Here is a 15262-nt window from a genome sequence, read left to right on the forward strand (position 1 = left end):
AAAGATATTTATCTAGAAAAATCTAAAGTAGTTAATGAATAATTTATGAAAATATTTATTTAGAATTATCTAGAAATATGTAGTAGATTGAAATAATCTATGTAAATATTTCATAATGATAGAAATATTTAGAAATGTATAATAATGACGTTCGAAAATATCAAACCTTTCTAGAAGAGGTTAAGATGATGATGTTCTCTATATAAAGCCATGAGCTTATGTAAATGTATGTATGCAAGAATGTTGACTTGTACTCAACATAATAAGAAAGAAGTTTTCTTATATTTGCATTTCTACCTTATTTTCTTCTATAATTCCCTTCCTAGCTTGCCTGAGTTCTTATCAAATATACCTTGTCACCCCAACAATTTTGGTATCAGAGCCAGGTTCCCCTCACCTATTCTAAAGCCTCCAAACCTCTTCCTTCAAATACTATTTTAGCATGGAAGCAAGCTCTTCCACTTTCAACTATGCACAAACTCTCATCCCTAGATTTGAGAGAGAGAACTATGAATATTGGAGCATCCAAATGAAAACTTTATGTGTCTCACAAGACTTGTGGGAACTAGTTGAAGATGGTTTTGAGGCACCAGCAGATGATGAAGAACTTGCAACTTGGATAGAAGCACGTCGGAAGCAGTACAAGACGAACAAGAAAAAGGATGCAAGTGCTCTTCTCAACATACAATGAGGGGTAAGAGAATCTATCTTTCCTAAAATCATGGGTGCAAAAACATCTAAAGAATCTTTGGATATATTAAAGTGTGAATATCAAGGTTTTGATAAGGTCATCTCCATTAAACTACAAACATTATGGAGAGATTTTGACAATCTAGCAATGAAGGATACTGAATCTATTAATGAGTTTTTTTTTTTCTTGAGTTGCTGGAATTGTCAACCAAATTAGAAGTTGTGGAGACAACCTTAATGACAAGAGAATTGTCGAAAAAGTTTTAAGAAGTTTACCTCAAAAATTCGAGCATATTGTTGCTGCCATCGAGGAATCCAAAAATTTATCTAAACTTACACTACAAGAAACTACACTTTTGGCGACTAATGTTTTAGTCGCCAAAACACTACTAAAGGAAGGGCCTTTTGAGTCGGTTTTTTGAGTCGGCAAATTTTACCGTCGCAAAAGGTAGCCTTTTTGAGACGGCACAGAGTTACCGACTCAAATACCAAACCTTTAGCGTCGGCACCGTTGGCCGACACAAAAAATTAATATTTGATAGCATTACTTGAGTCGGTTCAATTTACCGAAGCAAAAGATAGTCCTTTTGAGTCAGTATAGACCTTTTGCGTTGGCAAATTTGTGCCGACGCAAAAAATTATACCTTTTTGTGTCGGCAACTGATGCCGTAGCAAAAAAAAAAATTATAGCCAAGATATATATATTTACTTGATTATATTTAATAAATATATTTATTTATACATATACTTTTATATTAATATTGAGTGTATATACTATAAATAATATATATCTCATTTAATATCTGAAAGAGGTATGGTGGTGAAGTGGACTTAGTGCGGTGACTTTGGGTCAAATCATCCAAATGAAGTGTGTTCAAAACTTGGGAGCCTCAATGAGAAAATTATGTTTTAAATTTTTTAAAAACATTTAACCACTTTTTGAGTCGGCAATCTACCGTCTCAAAAAATTGAAACTTTTTGCGTCGGTAGATTGCCGACTCAAAAACTTTTTGCGACCCCACCATTTTCATCCCTTGAGTTGCTGTCGAAATGCCGTCGCAAAAAGTTTTTGCGTCTGCAAATACGCTATTTGCGACGGCACGCTGCCGACTCAAAAGCCCTGTTTTCTAGTAGTGAAAGCATTGGTTTTAGTCGCTGAAGCGATTCCCCGACCAAAAATTTTAGTCGCTGGCTTTGTCGCGGGTACATTATCGGCGAAGGTAGTGGCGACCGAAACAAATTTAGTCGCCAAAGGTCCAACACAAATGGCGACTAATATGTTGGTAGGAAAAAGTATCGGGTATTAGCGACTAAAAGTGGCTTAGTCGCGAATGAGTGACATTGGCGACTAACATCTTAGTCACCCATAGGGTGCATCAAATCATGTAACTAACATTTTCAGCTACTATATCTTTTGTTGCCAAAAAATCAAAAATCTACGGCGACCAAATTATTAGTCGCCAAAAGTGTTATTTTTAGCTACTAAATTTTTAGTCGCGGAAAGGTTGATTATTCTTTAGCTACTACAGATTTTAGTCGCGTATGACATATTTAATTGGCGACTAAATATTTAGTCGCCAAAACTGTTTTCAATTTGTTTTGGCTACTAACTATTTAATCACCAAAAGTGTTTTTACTTTTTGCTACTAAACAATTTGTCGCCAAAACTTTTTTTCATTTTGTTTTGGCTACTAAATGTTTAGTCGCCAAAATATTTATTTCCTTTTTTGGCTACCAATTGTTTTGTCACCAAAAATATTATTTTTTATTTTTGTTTTGTTTTTTTCATTTTAATGAATTTATTCACAACCTGTATGTATTCACCACAACCTGTAATAGGTATACAAACAAATCAATATATATATTATCACCTATTCTGTAATGCATGTTTCACTTACAACCATCAAACAAAAAAGAACACCTTACAATGTAAACTTATATACAAACCAACTAATATATTCCAATTACGAATAATAACGTCATACATTCCAAATATCCTACCAAAACAATGTCCTCTATACATAACATTTTTACTATACTATGTATTGTAATGACCATTTGGCATGGTACAAATTACCATGGTAATATGTACCATGACAAAAGGTAATCTATATATATCACCAGAGCAATTAATACAAGTTCCAAAAATACTATGTACCCCGCCAAAAATTATATGTAGGATTCATCCAAATTCCACACAAAAAGTAGAGGATGACCAAAAACTTCCCAAAGTTGCAAAATTGTGAATTATCTTCCGGACAAAACAATAGAAGATCCACATGTCAATGCCAAAAACCATCTACACAACAAAAATTACACCCATTAGTTCCATTGTAACAAAAAATTTTCAACAAAAAGTTACAACCATCTACAGAACACAAATTGCAAGGATGTCAATTGTAATTGAAATTGTATTTAGGGTTAGTTTGAATTTAGGAAGTATTTGTTAAAAAAAATTCACTATTGAAACTGGGACACATAAAATGAGATAGAGAGAGGATTATGAAATTTTTATTATCAGTTTACAACACTTCGCATTTCAGCTTTATCTATCATATGTGCACGCTCTTTCACACTCCAACCCCAACATGGTGCTCACTTGGTCTTACAGAAAATCTAAGATCTAAATCTCCACAATGACAATATGGTTGAAAATATGGAAAGGTATGTACTGTGTACAATATTGTATTAGAGTACAACTTACTGCACTTGAAAACTCAATGCAAAGGTATGTACTGGGTAACATTTACGTTGGCTTATAGAACAAAGTCTACTTAAATATGTTGGTTTTGTCAAAATCTTGGCAATCATGATCGAAAGTCACAAATAGGTTACAATTCTGATGGGTTCGGTTGAGTTGAGAGTTTATTCAACTTCAGTATGCAGTGTAAAGAAATTTCCCAAGTTAGGCATGAGCCCCAAGTCAAGTTTAGTCTAAAGTGTAAACATATATATATATATATTTTTCATAAAACTAAATATATTGAGATGCTTATAGAACATATATATTTATAAGCTGTAATATATAAGCTTTAACATATATTTATAAGCTTTATGGCGTTTGTCGTGGCAACTCCCAACGTACACATGCTAATTACATCCCATCTAACCCCACAAGTCCTATTTCACATGAGGAAGGTACCAGTGGCATCCATAGAGTGCTTCGGGGGGTGTTTTGAATTTCTGGCCCCGAAAGGCATTTTTCGGCTAAGTTTGTGGTGTTTATCACGCCTACTCCCAACGTAAGCGTGCTAATTACGTCCCGTGTATCCTCACAGGTTCTATTTGATCTGAGGAAGCTACCCATGCCATCCATAAAGTGCTTCGAGGGCTGATTTTAATTTCAGGCCCAAAAGGCCTTTTTCGGCTAAGTTCATGGCCTTTTTCACGCCAACTCCCAACGTACGCGTGCTGTTTTTGTCCCGTTTGTCCCCATAGGTGCTATTTGACACAACGAAGCAACCCGTGCCATCTCGACAGTGGTTTGGGGGCTGCTTTCAATTTTAGGCCCTTGAAGCCCTTTTTCGGCTAAATTTATGGCGTTTTTCACGCCAACTCCCAACGTACGCATGCTAATTACATCCCGGATGTCCCCACAAATGCTATTTGACATGAGGAAGCTACCCGTGCCATCCCTAGAGTGGTTCGGGGGCTGCTTTCAATTTTCTGCCCAAAAAGGCCTTTTTCAGCAAAGTTTATGGCGTTTTTCACGCCAACTCCCAATGCACGCGCGCTAATTACACTACAGGAAATTAGGGATTTAACGGCGTTTAATTAACGGCGTTTTATTAAACGTCACTTTTTTTTTATTTTTAACGACGTTTTATAACCGTCGCATATTTGTTTAACCAAAACGGCACCGTTTTGTATTTAAAGGCGTTTAAAACCGCCTCCGAATGCCGTACATACACGCGCCCCTGTTTTTGAAACCCTTATTTTTTAATCTGAGCCCTCTCTTTCTTATACTCTCTTATCTTATATGCAGACTTCTCTCTCTCTGCGACGAAGAAGACAGTGGAGATGACTCCACGAAGAAGCTTCGTCTCTTGAAAGATAAATCTTCTGTTCTTGAAGAGAGCTTCAAAGAACACAAGCTCCACCGGTTGTTTAGAGCGATTTCGAAGTGATTTCGAAGATTCAGATCGACATCAATCAGCTGTTCAGAGCGATTTCGAAGCTCCATCGCCACCGTCATCTGCACCGGTGAGGTAGCCAGCTCCACTATCTCCCTCTCTCTCTCTAGATCTCTCTCTCTCTAGATCTCATCCTGATTGTACCTTTATAATGAGTTATCCTTTGTTATACTGTTCTTAATTTCATGTTTTCTCCCTGCATCTGAAATGTGTAATCTGTAGAGTACAGAATCGATCTAGAATGTTTTGTAATGATTTTTAAAATTGGAATAGTTGTCATGTGCCATTGATTGCGAAAAAATGACTAATGATTAGTAATTTCTTCTTGCATTTAACAGAAAATGTCTTTCTTTGTCTCTTCTAGGTCTTGATTGGGGTAAAGTTCCTTCGTCACTGGCCTTTCCTTGGCCGTTTGAGAGTATGCAAATCACTGATTGGAGATCATCATTTTCATTTAGAATCATCAAATTGCAATGTTTAGCAGTTTCAGGAGCTGAAAACAATATTTTCCAGCACTGGATTCTAATGGCTTTATTTCACTCTTGATTTTTGAATTTAAGATATTTGCCTTTTATTTCATTATATTAGATTCAGAGTCTTTTCTGGAACCATTTCTTTACCTCCCTAGCAGTGTGTAGCTTTTTATACACCAGTTCTACATGGTTGTGCATCTGTTTTGGTGTCTTTAAAGACAAACATTACTTTGATTATCTGGAAAATTAGATGCTCTAGGTTGTTATGCTTTATTTTGTACTTTTACTCGCTTACGATATTTCTTTAGCAGCCTATGAGTTCCCTATTCTGGAGCCCCTTCTCACTTCAGCAGCTTGTCCTTTATTTCACTTTGTCCCGATATGCATTTTGTTGCAGGTTTCATGAGTCTTATCTGAATTTAGAAACCCTTGCCTTGCTCTTCTCTAAGACCAGTAAACATGAAGGAAGAAAATCTTGCTATTGCTAATGTTGGGGAGCCTACTGTTAGAATGACACGAGCTCGAGCTGCTGCTTGTCATGCATTTGGAGGGATTCCACCTTCAGAAGCACTGAAGCAGCAAGGTCAAAAGCAGGTTTTACGGACAAGTTCAAAAAGAGCAGCTTTAGATGAGATGAATAGCAGTGCTTCTGCTGCTGCACCTGTTCAGCATAAGAGGAGGGCAGTGCTTAAGGATGTCACAAATGTTTGTTGTGAAAATTCCTATAAAAACTGCCTCATTGCAGCTAAAATTCCGGTTTATACACTACCCTTTTGCTGAATTTATATAATTAATGTAAGAAATTGTTGTAAATTGAAAGAAAATTAAATAAGAAAGTATGTTTGTTCCTCATTAACAGAGATAAAAAATGGCTGCTTTAATGCACAAAAAAAAAATGAAATGTTGAATCGTTGATAGATATTTTGATTGCCCGAGCATATAAAAGCATTACCAAAAAATTGGGATAGTTGAGTTGAGCGGCATTTTTGAGTATAGAGAAGACTAAATTGGTTATTGAACTTCTGGTCATTGACAGCAATAACTAGAACAGAGTCAAAAGTTCATCGTGACCATGAACTTTCCCACTCAAATATCTGAATTTAATAGTTAGATTTGCTGGATGGCTTGGACTTTCTGCTACAAATGTTATTAATTTTTCTTTACTAAAATCGTTACATGACCTCTGTTAATCATGCTGATTTTCAGAAAAAGAATAGCAAGCAAGCCAATAAAGGTTCAGTGAATGTTTCCAAGGTTGCCCCCAGTGTAGCAGTCCAAGTGCACCAGCTTCCAGCTGATTCAAAAACAAACATTGCTCAAGAAACTGCAAATACAGAACTTTGTGGTTTTATGTGTTCTAATCGCCTTCACAGGTCATGCATCTTGATGCTGAGAAAGAAATGATGTCTCAGTGTGTTGCCTTGCTTGGGAAATTCATTGCTGTTCGTGAGCCAAATATTCAATATCTTGGTTTGGTAAGTTACGGGAACACAACAGTTCTTATCTCATTGATGCAACTTATGTTCAAAGCATGCCAAGTTGTAGTATGCAAATGTCAGAATTTGGAAGGTTTGATCTGGTTGTTTTCATCGGTTGCATGATTTATGGATTGATCTGATGCAGGAGATCCGGATGTTGATGGTCTCAGATGTTCAGGACATTATTAAAAGGTATCAATCACAGATCATCACCTCCTTGAAGGATCCAGATATCAGGTTAGTTTAAGTGCTTTGTAGTTTTTTGGAGATACTTTATGCTTCTTCACCACAAGGCACAATGATCGGTTACATGGTAAACAAAAACAAAAGAGAGACTCAGAGAGGGAGAGTGCTTAAAACTTGATTTCTTTCCAACTTTCTGTTCATCCTGCTATCTGAATCCTATTTCATTGTACCTATGTATAGGTGTTGTCAAACCTGGAAACTGGTAGAAACATGCTGAAACACTTAATAGTGAATATAGACTTTAAATTGTATTTATAAATTTCTGCAGAGTAAGTACATCATGCATAATAAAACCTCCTGATATAGTTACAAAAAATGAATCTAATTGGTATTTGGTTGATTGTGGATGCCCTGAAGACTTGGGTATTAAACTTGAAGGCCCAAGATTTGAGGATTTCACCTCAAGTTGCTTTTGTATGCTAACAAGTGTTACACTTATCTGAATTTTTATCTTTATCATTACTTTTATAACTTCAGATGTTCCGTTAATATGAAAATGTTACCTATTCATCTATTTTCTTCCATTACAAAGAGATATATTTCATCCCTTCTATTTAATTTTTTCTACTGCATTTATTTTATGGTTTCTAAGCTCATAAAACTAGGCACATATTTGTGTAATGTTTTCATCACTTGTCATTACAATAAATGAATGATTGGAGCACCATTGCATTTTGGCAACATGACCTGCACAAATTTGTAGCTTTTGGTGCACATGATTTCCCTACCCTGGTGGGAAGGGTATTCTTGATTCCATCACAATTTTTCAAGGTGATCTCATTTCTAATACATTCAGGCATATCATTCTATGTTAGTTATTTCATATTCTCTCATTTGATGCTAGGGAAAAAAAATATAATTATGTTTTATTTAATTTCGGTTGGATACCAGTGTTTTTTTAGTTGTAGCTTATCTGCTGTTAAGATAACCTGCTCTGCTTATTGTTGTAAATATGTCTTAACTTGTTTTCTCTTGTTTTTTTGGTGACAGGCGAGAAATTTTCATTTCCACTGTGGCCTTGTATATGTTTCAGAACCAGGGTATGTCTATCATTATCATGTGAATTTAGATTGATGCTTGAATTCTATTCTTATTCAAATCTTGTTACATACTGCATTGGCTGTGCATATATTGGTTAAATTTCTGTGTTTAGTACAAGTCATTTGTGGCAACACGGGAGGCTGTTGTCACCATTTGATATCTAGAGCAGAGAGAACACCTTGAATTTTCTGTTACAATCTCTCATTGGAAATAGTTGTGTACTTACCAATTTCAGATATATGCTTTTTAGAGCTGGAGTTCCTCGGCATGCCATTATTAAAAAGTTTGGAGGTAAGGAAATATCACAACTTGAGGATCTGATTTCTGTACTTACCAATTTTGTTGTAGTTCTTGCTGCTCAGCAAAGCCCAGAGAACCCCAATTGGTTCCAGGTAGTATACAATCTGAACACTAAACCTTCCAGTCTTATACTGTGTAGCAGCTTTTCATTTCTGTGAGATTCCATTTAAAGTTGACAATTTGTTTGTATACCATTAGTGCCGGCATTTTCTGTGCATTTGATAGATGAGTTATGCACATGCATTAAGATAAAAGTTTAATTGTGTCCTCTTTAATATGCTAGACCAAAATTACCAAGTTCAGATCATCCTGATAATTGAAATTAAATCATTCTTGATTTATCTTGCAAGTGTCCTTAAGAATTGGACTAGTTCGACGAACACCATTTATGTTATTGCAAGTGTCAACTATTATGGTTTGATGCAAATATTTGTCAATCTATTGAGTGATCAGTAGTTATTTATTTGGTTTAGACATGTATTTGGAATAGAGTAGTACTAGTAGAGTCAAAATCTGCTTTGTGGAACTAGAGATTGCAAATGGTTCTAGCTAATTTTAAGATAATTTGATTACAGATTCTACCATTATTGAACAAGCAACTTCTCATGGGTAAGGAATAAAGATAAGCTTTAAGGTACAAATATATTATGTGAGAGCTACTTGTATCATGTGAGAAAGTTATAAACATTTAAACAACTAACAAATAATGGACCACAAAGTAGATAATTCTCTATCCTTTTTTTTTTTTTGGTAACAAAGATAAGATTAATTAAAAAAGTAAGATGCATTTATATAGGCTGTCTTGTGAAGTTAATCATACGGTATAGGTAGCATTTATGCTTATAAAGCTCTTAAAAAAAAATGGCCAGAGACTACAATGGAGTTGACTTCCTATTGTGCGAATAAGTTAATATGGTGATATCAGTTCGTATTGAACCTTTGTGATTCAATGCTGGAAGAAAATTGGAGGAGGAAACAACCACCACTGGTGTCATAAAATGTAATTGCCTTTATATGTTAAAACAGGATGTGGATTTTTTTAGAAAAAAAAAGAAAAGATATACTGCTCTCTAGCCTATAATCGACTTCCATTCAATTAGCTGGAGCATTAATGCATGCAAATCGAAGTCTAAATATTCTTCAATACTGAACTAATATTGACTATGAGACCTTTATACATGTTTGAGTACAATCAACACTAGGTTTCTTATAACATGCTTGTTTTTTTTTTTTGGTCGCAAAATGCAGTAGTAGTCACAGAGTCTTTATTGGGTTTCAGGGTGTTTCTTTGCATGAAGTTATGCAAAAGTTATCAGACATCAATCCCTCAAGAAATCAGAAGGCTTCTCTCCTTAATGTTATACTTAAACGTTGTCAGTTGCAGATGCATGACATTCATCTGCTAGTTCAGTTTCCTGTCTCAAATGATTCCTTTGGATGTTTGTGTGAGACTAAGGAGCTTAATGCAAAATCTCTGTATGCTGAGGGTTGGTGTTTTCTGGGAGGGCTTATCAGTTCACTTTTTGCTCCTTCGAAAGAGAGCTCTTTCAGTCTTGATCTGAAAGGTTTTCAGATTGGGCTGAAGAGAAGAGATCACATCAGCTGTCCTATACTTTTATTGGATCTGTTCACTCGCCTCAAATTGAAAGATCTTCAGCTTATGGACTTCAATCTTAATGTTCCAGAATTAAGTTTTTCAATTTCTCCGGTAGAGCTTCCTATTATTTTAGTGTTTTATACACTCTCATCCTTTGAATCCAATTCTATTAGAAACGGTAGTCACCTATGGAACATAGCTGCAAGCAGAATCAGTTCTCTGATTTCTACTCGTAGATGGTCATTGTATAAATTGGTTGGTATTGTGTGTTTGTGGTTACAGTATGTCAATGCTTATGAGAATCTACTTATATTAGTTGGATATCCTGTGGACGACATTATGAAAAGATCTTCTGTTAAGATGTCTGAGGATGACATATTTGCAATAGCTGTTAAAAAACAATGGAGGAGTGTTTCTGAAATTGAAAAGAAGCTGCCTGCTGAGGCTATTGCATGGGCACGGCGAATAGCTCGTTATAGAGCAGTATTAAGTATTCAACAGACGAAGAATTGTTCTAATAAATTGCTAGTCACCAGTCGCTTCAAATTCTTCAGTAGGGTCCTTATACTCCTAAAACTTATTTGGAGTGTTATATGCAGAACATTCAACTCATTAACAAGCTTGCTTCTGCATATATTTTTTGCTGATCATCCACAGATTGATGAACAGTTTGGAGTTGTTTCTGAAGATTTTTGTGCACAAAGTTGCTTCAGTGTAAGCATGGGAATAATTTCAATTTTTATCTCCCCAGTGAATAAGGTTCAGTCTCTTGTTGGTGGGGATCCAATCTCAGATGTTGGGAGCTCATCCTCGGATTTATTTTCATTTTGTGTTTCAATTGATGGGTTCATCTTAATGTACACTGAAAACATTTTTGAACAGTGCTTTTCCATTTCATGTGGGTCTTTGAAGGTTACGTCCTCGTCTCCTACTGACGATGGCTCAAAGAATAACAATAGTTATCTGAAAGAAGCATGTTAAAATATTTTTTTTTCTGACTTTTTCTACAATTTCAAAGCTTCAGAAATGACTAATTTATTTAAATTGTTCTTCCAGGTACAAAACCTTCTTCAACAGATGGTGAGTTGTAATGTACATCTTATGTTTTAAGCTGTAACACTTCTACCATTATTAATTTATGCACTTTACCTAATTTGGCTTCCATATTTTGATACAGGCATCCAGACCAGTGAAGATTACAGATTCTATGCTATATCAACTGGGTTCAGTGAATTTAGTATCAAGGACAAGACATCAAATTAAATCAAAACTCAGGGGGTTTGTCTTAATGTTTTTCCTGTTATTTTTTGGCGAATGTTAAAACATAATTTGTGGATATGTTATTTTGTAGTTAAATGGTAATTGTATATTAAATTGAATAGAAAAGTGAATTAATGTTGTATTTGCTACTTGGCAGCTTTTCATATAATTGGTTTATCTTTTGACAAATGTTCATTTGAATAGGAACAGGAATTATTGATTCATATTAGTATTATTTTTCAATTTTATTACAGGTATTTTTTGGTTCACCCACATAGAATTAGCACAATTTAAAAAAAATAAATTAAAAAAATAAAGATATAATGGCGTTTTTGAAAATGTCACTATACAGTCAACGGTTATATTTTTAAAATCCAAAAAAAAGCAATGACGACGTTTTTAAAACGTCGCTAAAAACAGTCATGACGTCAGTTTAACGTTATGTATCACATTTAGCGGCGTTTTTTAAAACGCCGCCTATAACCATTTAACGACGTTTTTAAAGCGCCCTAATGTTATAGCGACGGCTGCAGCTTCGACGTTTGGTGCTAAGCGCCACAAAAAGAATTAACGGCGTTTTTGGCACCTATAGCGGCGTTTTTTAAACGCCGCTAAAAGCTGAATTTCCTGCAGTGTTACGTCCCGTATGTCCCCACAGGTGCTATTTGACATGAGGAAGCTACCCGTGCCATCCCTACAGTGGTTCGGGGGCTGCTTTCAATTTTTGACCCAAAAAGGCCTTTTTCAGCAAAGTTTATGGCGTTTTTCACGCCAACTCCCGACGCACGCGTGGTAATTACGTCTCGTATATCCCCACAGGTCCTATTTGACATGAGAAACCCACCCGTGCCATCCCTACAGTGGTTCGGGGGTTGCTTCCAATTTTCAGCCCTCGAAGGCCTTTTTCGGCTGAGTTTATGGCATTTTTCATGACAACTCCCAACGTACGCATGCTAATTATGTCCCATATGTCCCCACAGGTCCTATTTGACATGAGAAAGCTACCCGTGCCATGCCTACAGCGGTTCAGGGGCTGCTTTCAATTTTCGGCCCTCAAAGGCCTTTTTCGGCTAAGTTTATGGCGTTTTTCACGCCAACTCCCAACGTTTTGAAAGGCCAGCCCAAACATGTTTAAGCAAGCGGCCCGGATTGGACAATGAAGTCCACATAACGAGTGAAGCAAAGCCTATTAAAAAAAGAGGCGCTTTGAATCTCAATAGCCTTTTCAATTTGGACAAACGAAAGGCCACTAAGACTACTGATTGACCCAACAACGAAGTACCTATTGCTGCAATGAGAGTTCTAATCAGTCCAGGCCCAACTAGAGGAACATCTTTATTTGAACCATTTTTAACATGCTGTCAAAAAAAAAAAAAAAACCTATTTTGAACTTTGAACAAAAAATGTTATATATAAGCAAATTTTTTTACTTAATTTTTTTATCACTGGATATAAAAACATGAGTCTCGTGTCTATTTATTATCGTGAATTCGTGCTACATTTATATGATAAAGAAAATAATATACAAGTTCACTTGTTAGACCTGGTGATGTGTCAAGAAGATAATTGGTTGATAATTTTTAGCTCTAAGAATACCAATACTCAGTATGGTAATAAAATTTATTTGATGAGAAATCTATTTATGTATATAACATTACAGTTGAAATATATAACAGGCTAATGATTCTTCAATTACAAATCATACGCAGCTGTTGATTCATGATCAAACTCTTGTATGATTTCTTGGCTAGTAACTTGGCATCCCACGTATTGTTTATTAGGTAGCAGTAATGCGGCTATTAAATGAGCTGATAAAGCAGTAGGTTTTTAGTTTAAGTAGTTAGTTGTGTAGTTAAAATCGCAATGACATGTGTTCTATTCCCTTCTTCTTATGATCTTATCTTCTTCCACAACAATCTCACCATGTCAATGACATAAGAATGCCAGTCACACTCGACCAAAACACGTCAGTTTGATGGTAACTCGACCAAGAGAAAAATTGTAAGGACTAGCCAAGAAATTATTTGCACCGGCTTAAAATAATTGTGTGAAACATGTGGTGCCAGGTGGAACATTAATTGTTTCCTCCTATATGAAAAGAGGACCACACACAACTCAAAACAAATCCATTCAATATTTAGGGGGATGCTTCAGTATTTGATCAGGAATGGACATGTTTTCCATTTTTTTGGGGTCTATTTCAGAGGAATGCCATGCATGTTCCTTGTCATCTATTGAACAAAATTTTAACAAAATATGAAACATGAAATTTTAATAAAATATTTCGGCAAAATTTTATGTCGTTACCTTATGGAAATTAGATTACGGTCCTTTGTGTAATGTATCGAAACACCAGGTTGTCTGCTACTAAGTCTACTCACATTATGCCTCAAAACCTATTCCAAGCACATAACAACAAAAAAATTGCATAGCAACTTTAGAAAACAATTCTATGTCAATATGATCCATATTTTTGTTGAACTAGCATTAGCTTACCAATAAAAGTATGTTTACCGAATAGTAGGATGACCATCTGAACCCTCCAAGAGGGTTGTGAGCCGTGACACCACGTCGTTCAGATGATTCAGTTGTACTTGTTGTGCCTCCCGTGCTTTTTTTTTTCTTCTTCGACTTGTTTCATCAGCTCCTTTCTTTCCCTCATAATGTCCTCCCGATCTCTTTGGCGCTCCTCTTTCTCCTTGAGAAACTCCTTGTGATCTCTTTGGCGCTCCTCTTTCTTCTTCAGCAACTCCTCGTGATCTCTTTGACGGTCCTCACGAAGAACCTCCAGTTCCTCTCTCATTGCCTCTATATGTTTATCACGTGCTCGTGCCGCACTAGAAGCTGTGGAAGAGGGTTGTGGGCCTATCCCACATCCACGCAAGTAATTTTTTTTTTACCCGAGCACTTGCCTTGAAAGTTCTTCGTGGGTAAATGGCAACCCCACATTGGTAGCTACGACTTGTAGATTCACCATATCATCCTATCATGGCAAAAAAACAATGAAGTCAAGATGGTTGAAGGAATTGAAAACAACTTTAGTAATTGATATGCAACAAAATTGGTTTCAACATTCAATACTCACATGTAGCTCACCACATTTGGGGTCAATCCAGTCTCCCATCTTCTTGGACTTGTGTGATTTCTTATAAAATTCAGGAAAATCTATTTCTCCATCCTCATTTGCCTATTTGGTTTGAAAATTTTCCATTGATGAAGTAGTACATAGTAATATTCAAAAAAAAAAAAAAGGAACAATCAATCATCCATTACATTACTAAATTAACAATTTCTCACTATAAGCGACATTGTTATAGGAAATGATCGTGATCCACTTGTATGATTATATGGAAGCATACCCCTATTTGCTTTACCAGCTTTAGAGTGTTTCTAACAAGAAAAAAAATATATATCAAAAAAAAAATAATTAGTAAAGAATTTTTACATATTAACACAAATTAATTTCAAGAATGGGGTTTCTAATTAATTTGTTACCAAGTGAGATTCGTCTTTCCAAGCAACATCAATCAGATATTTCATGTCCTCCAAGCTCACTCCACTAGGTGGATGACTATAGGGTTCATCAACACCCTTTTCCTCAAGTTCGAGGAACTCTTGCTTTAGATTATACCTCCAGTCCTTGTATAGCAAATATGCCTTTCTATCGAGGATTTCTTGAGCTTGTTCATCATTATCAAAATCATCGTCGATAACAAACTTGTCTTACAAACATAATAAGAGAATTAGTACATCAATTAATTTGAGCAATTACAAATAACTTAATAAAGACATTATGGCAAGATGAATCTCATACTAGCACACCTTGGACGACGGCATCTTTGGTACTTTGATCAATTTTTCTCCATGACTTCACGCTCTAAAGAGGGCACAACCGTCTAATTTGCAATCCTAACTCATTCATCGCTGGAGTGGCATTCCCTCCTGTTATTGCGTTCAACACCCGATTGACATACACATGTAATTTCTCTCCTTTTTTTCGTGCTATTTTTTTCTGCACTCCTTTGCCTAATGTAGGTCCTCGTA

General features: G+C 35.8%; 1 protein-coding gene across 1 annotated transcript; it reads left to right on the forward strand.

The window, feature by feature from the left end:
- Window positions 1–4686: 4686 nt before the first annotated feature.
- On the forward strand, window positions 4687–11367 carry LOC145820138 (uncharacterized). The gene is made up of 8 exons (XM_082914893.1): window positions 4687–4898; window positions 5694–6052; window positions 6503–6771; window positions 6920–7011; window positions 8011–8060; window positions 8410–8453; window positions 11015–11038; window positions 11136–11367. The coding sequence occupies exons 3-8, from the start codon at window positions 6673–6675 to the stop codon at window positions 11277–11279; spliced, it is 453 nt and encodes a 150-aa protein (XP_082771019.1). The 5' UTR covers window positions 4687–4898; window positions 5694–6052; window positions 6503–6672; the 3' UTR covers window positions 11280–11367.
- The last annotated feature ends 3895 nt before the right edge of the window (window positions 11368–15262 follow it).

This window comes from Camellia sinensis, chromosome 2 (assembly GCF_055761805.1).
Source record: "Camellia sinensis isolate YWXY chromosome 2, ASM5576180v1, whole genome shotgun sequence".
In the NCBI taxonomy this organism is placed as follows: Eukaryota; Viridiplantae; Streptophyta; class Magnoliopsida; order Ericales; family Theaceae; genus Camellia; species Camellia sinensis.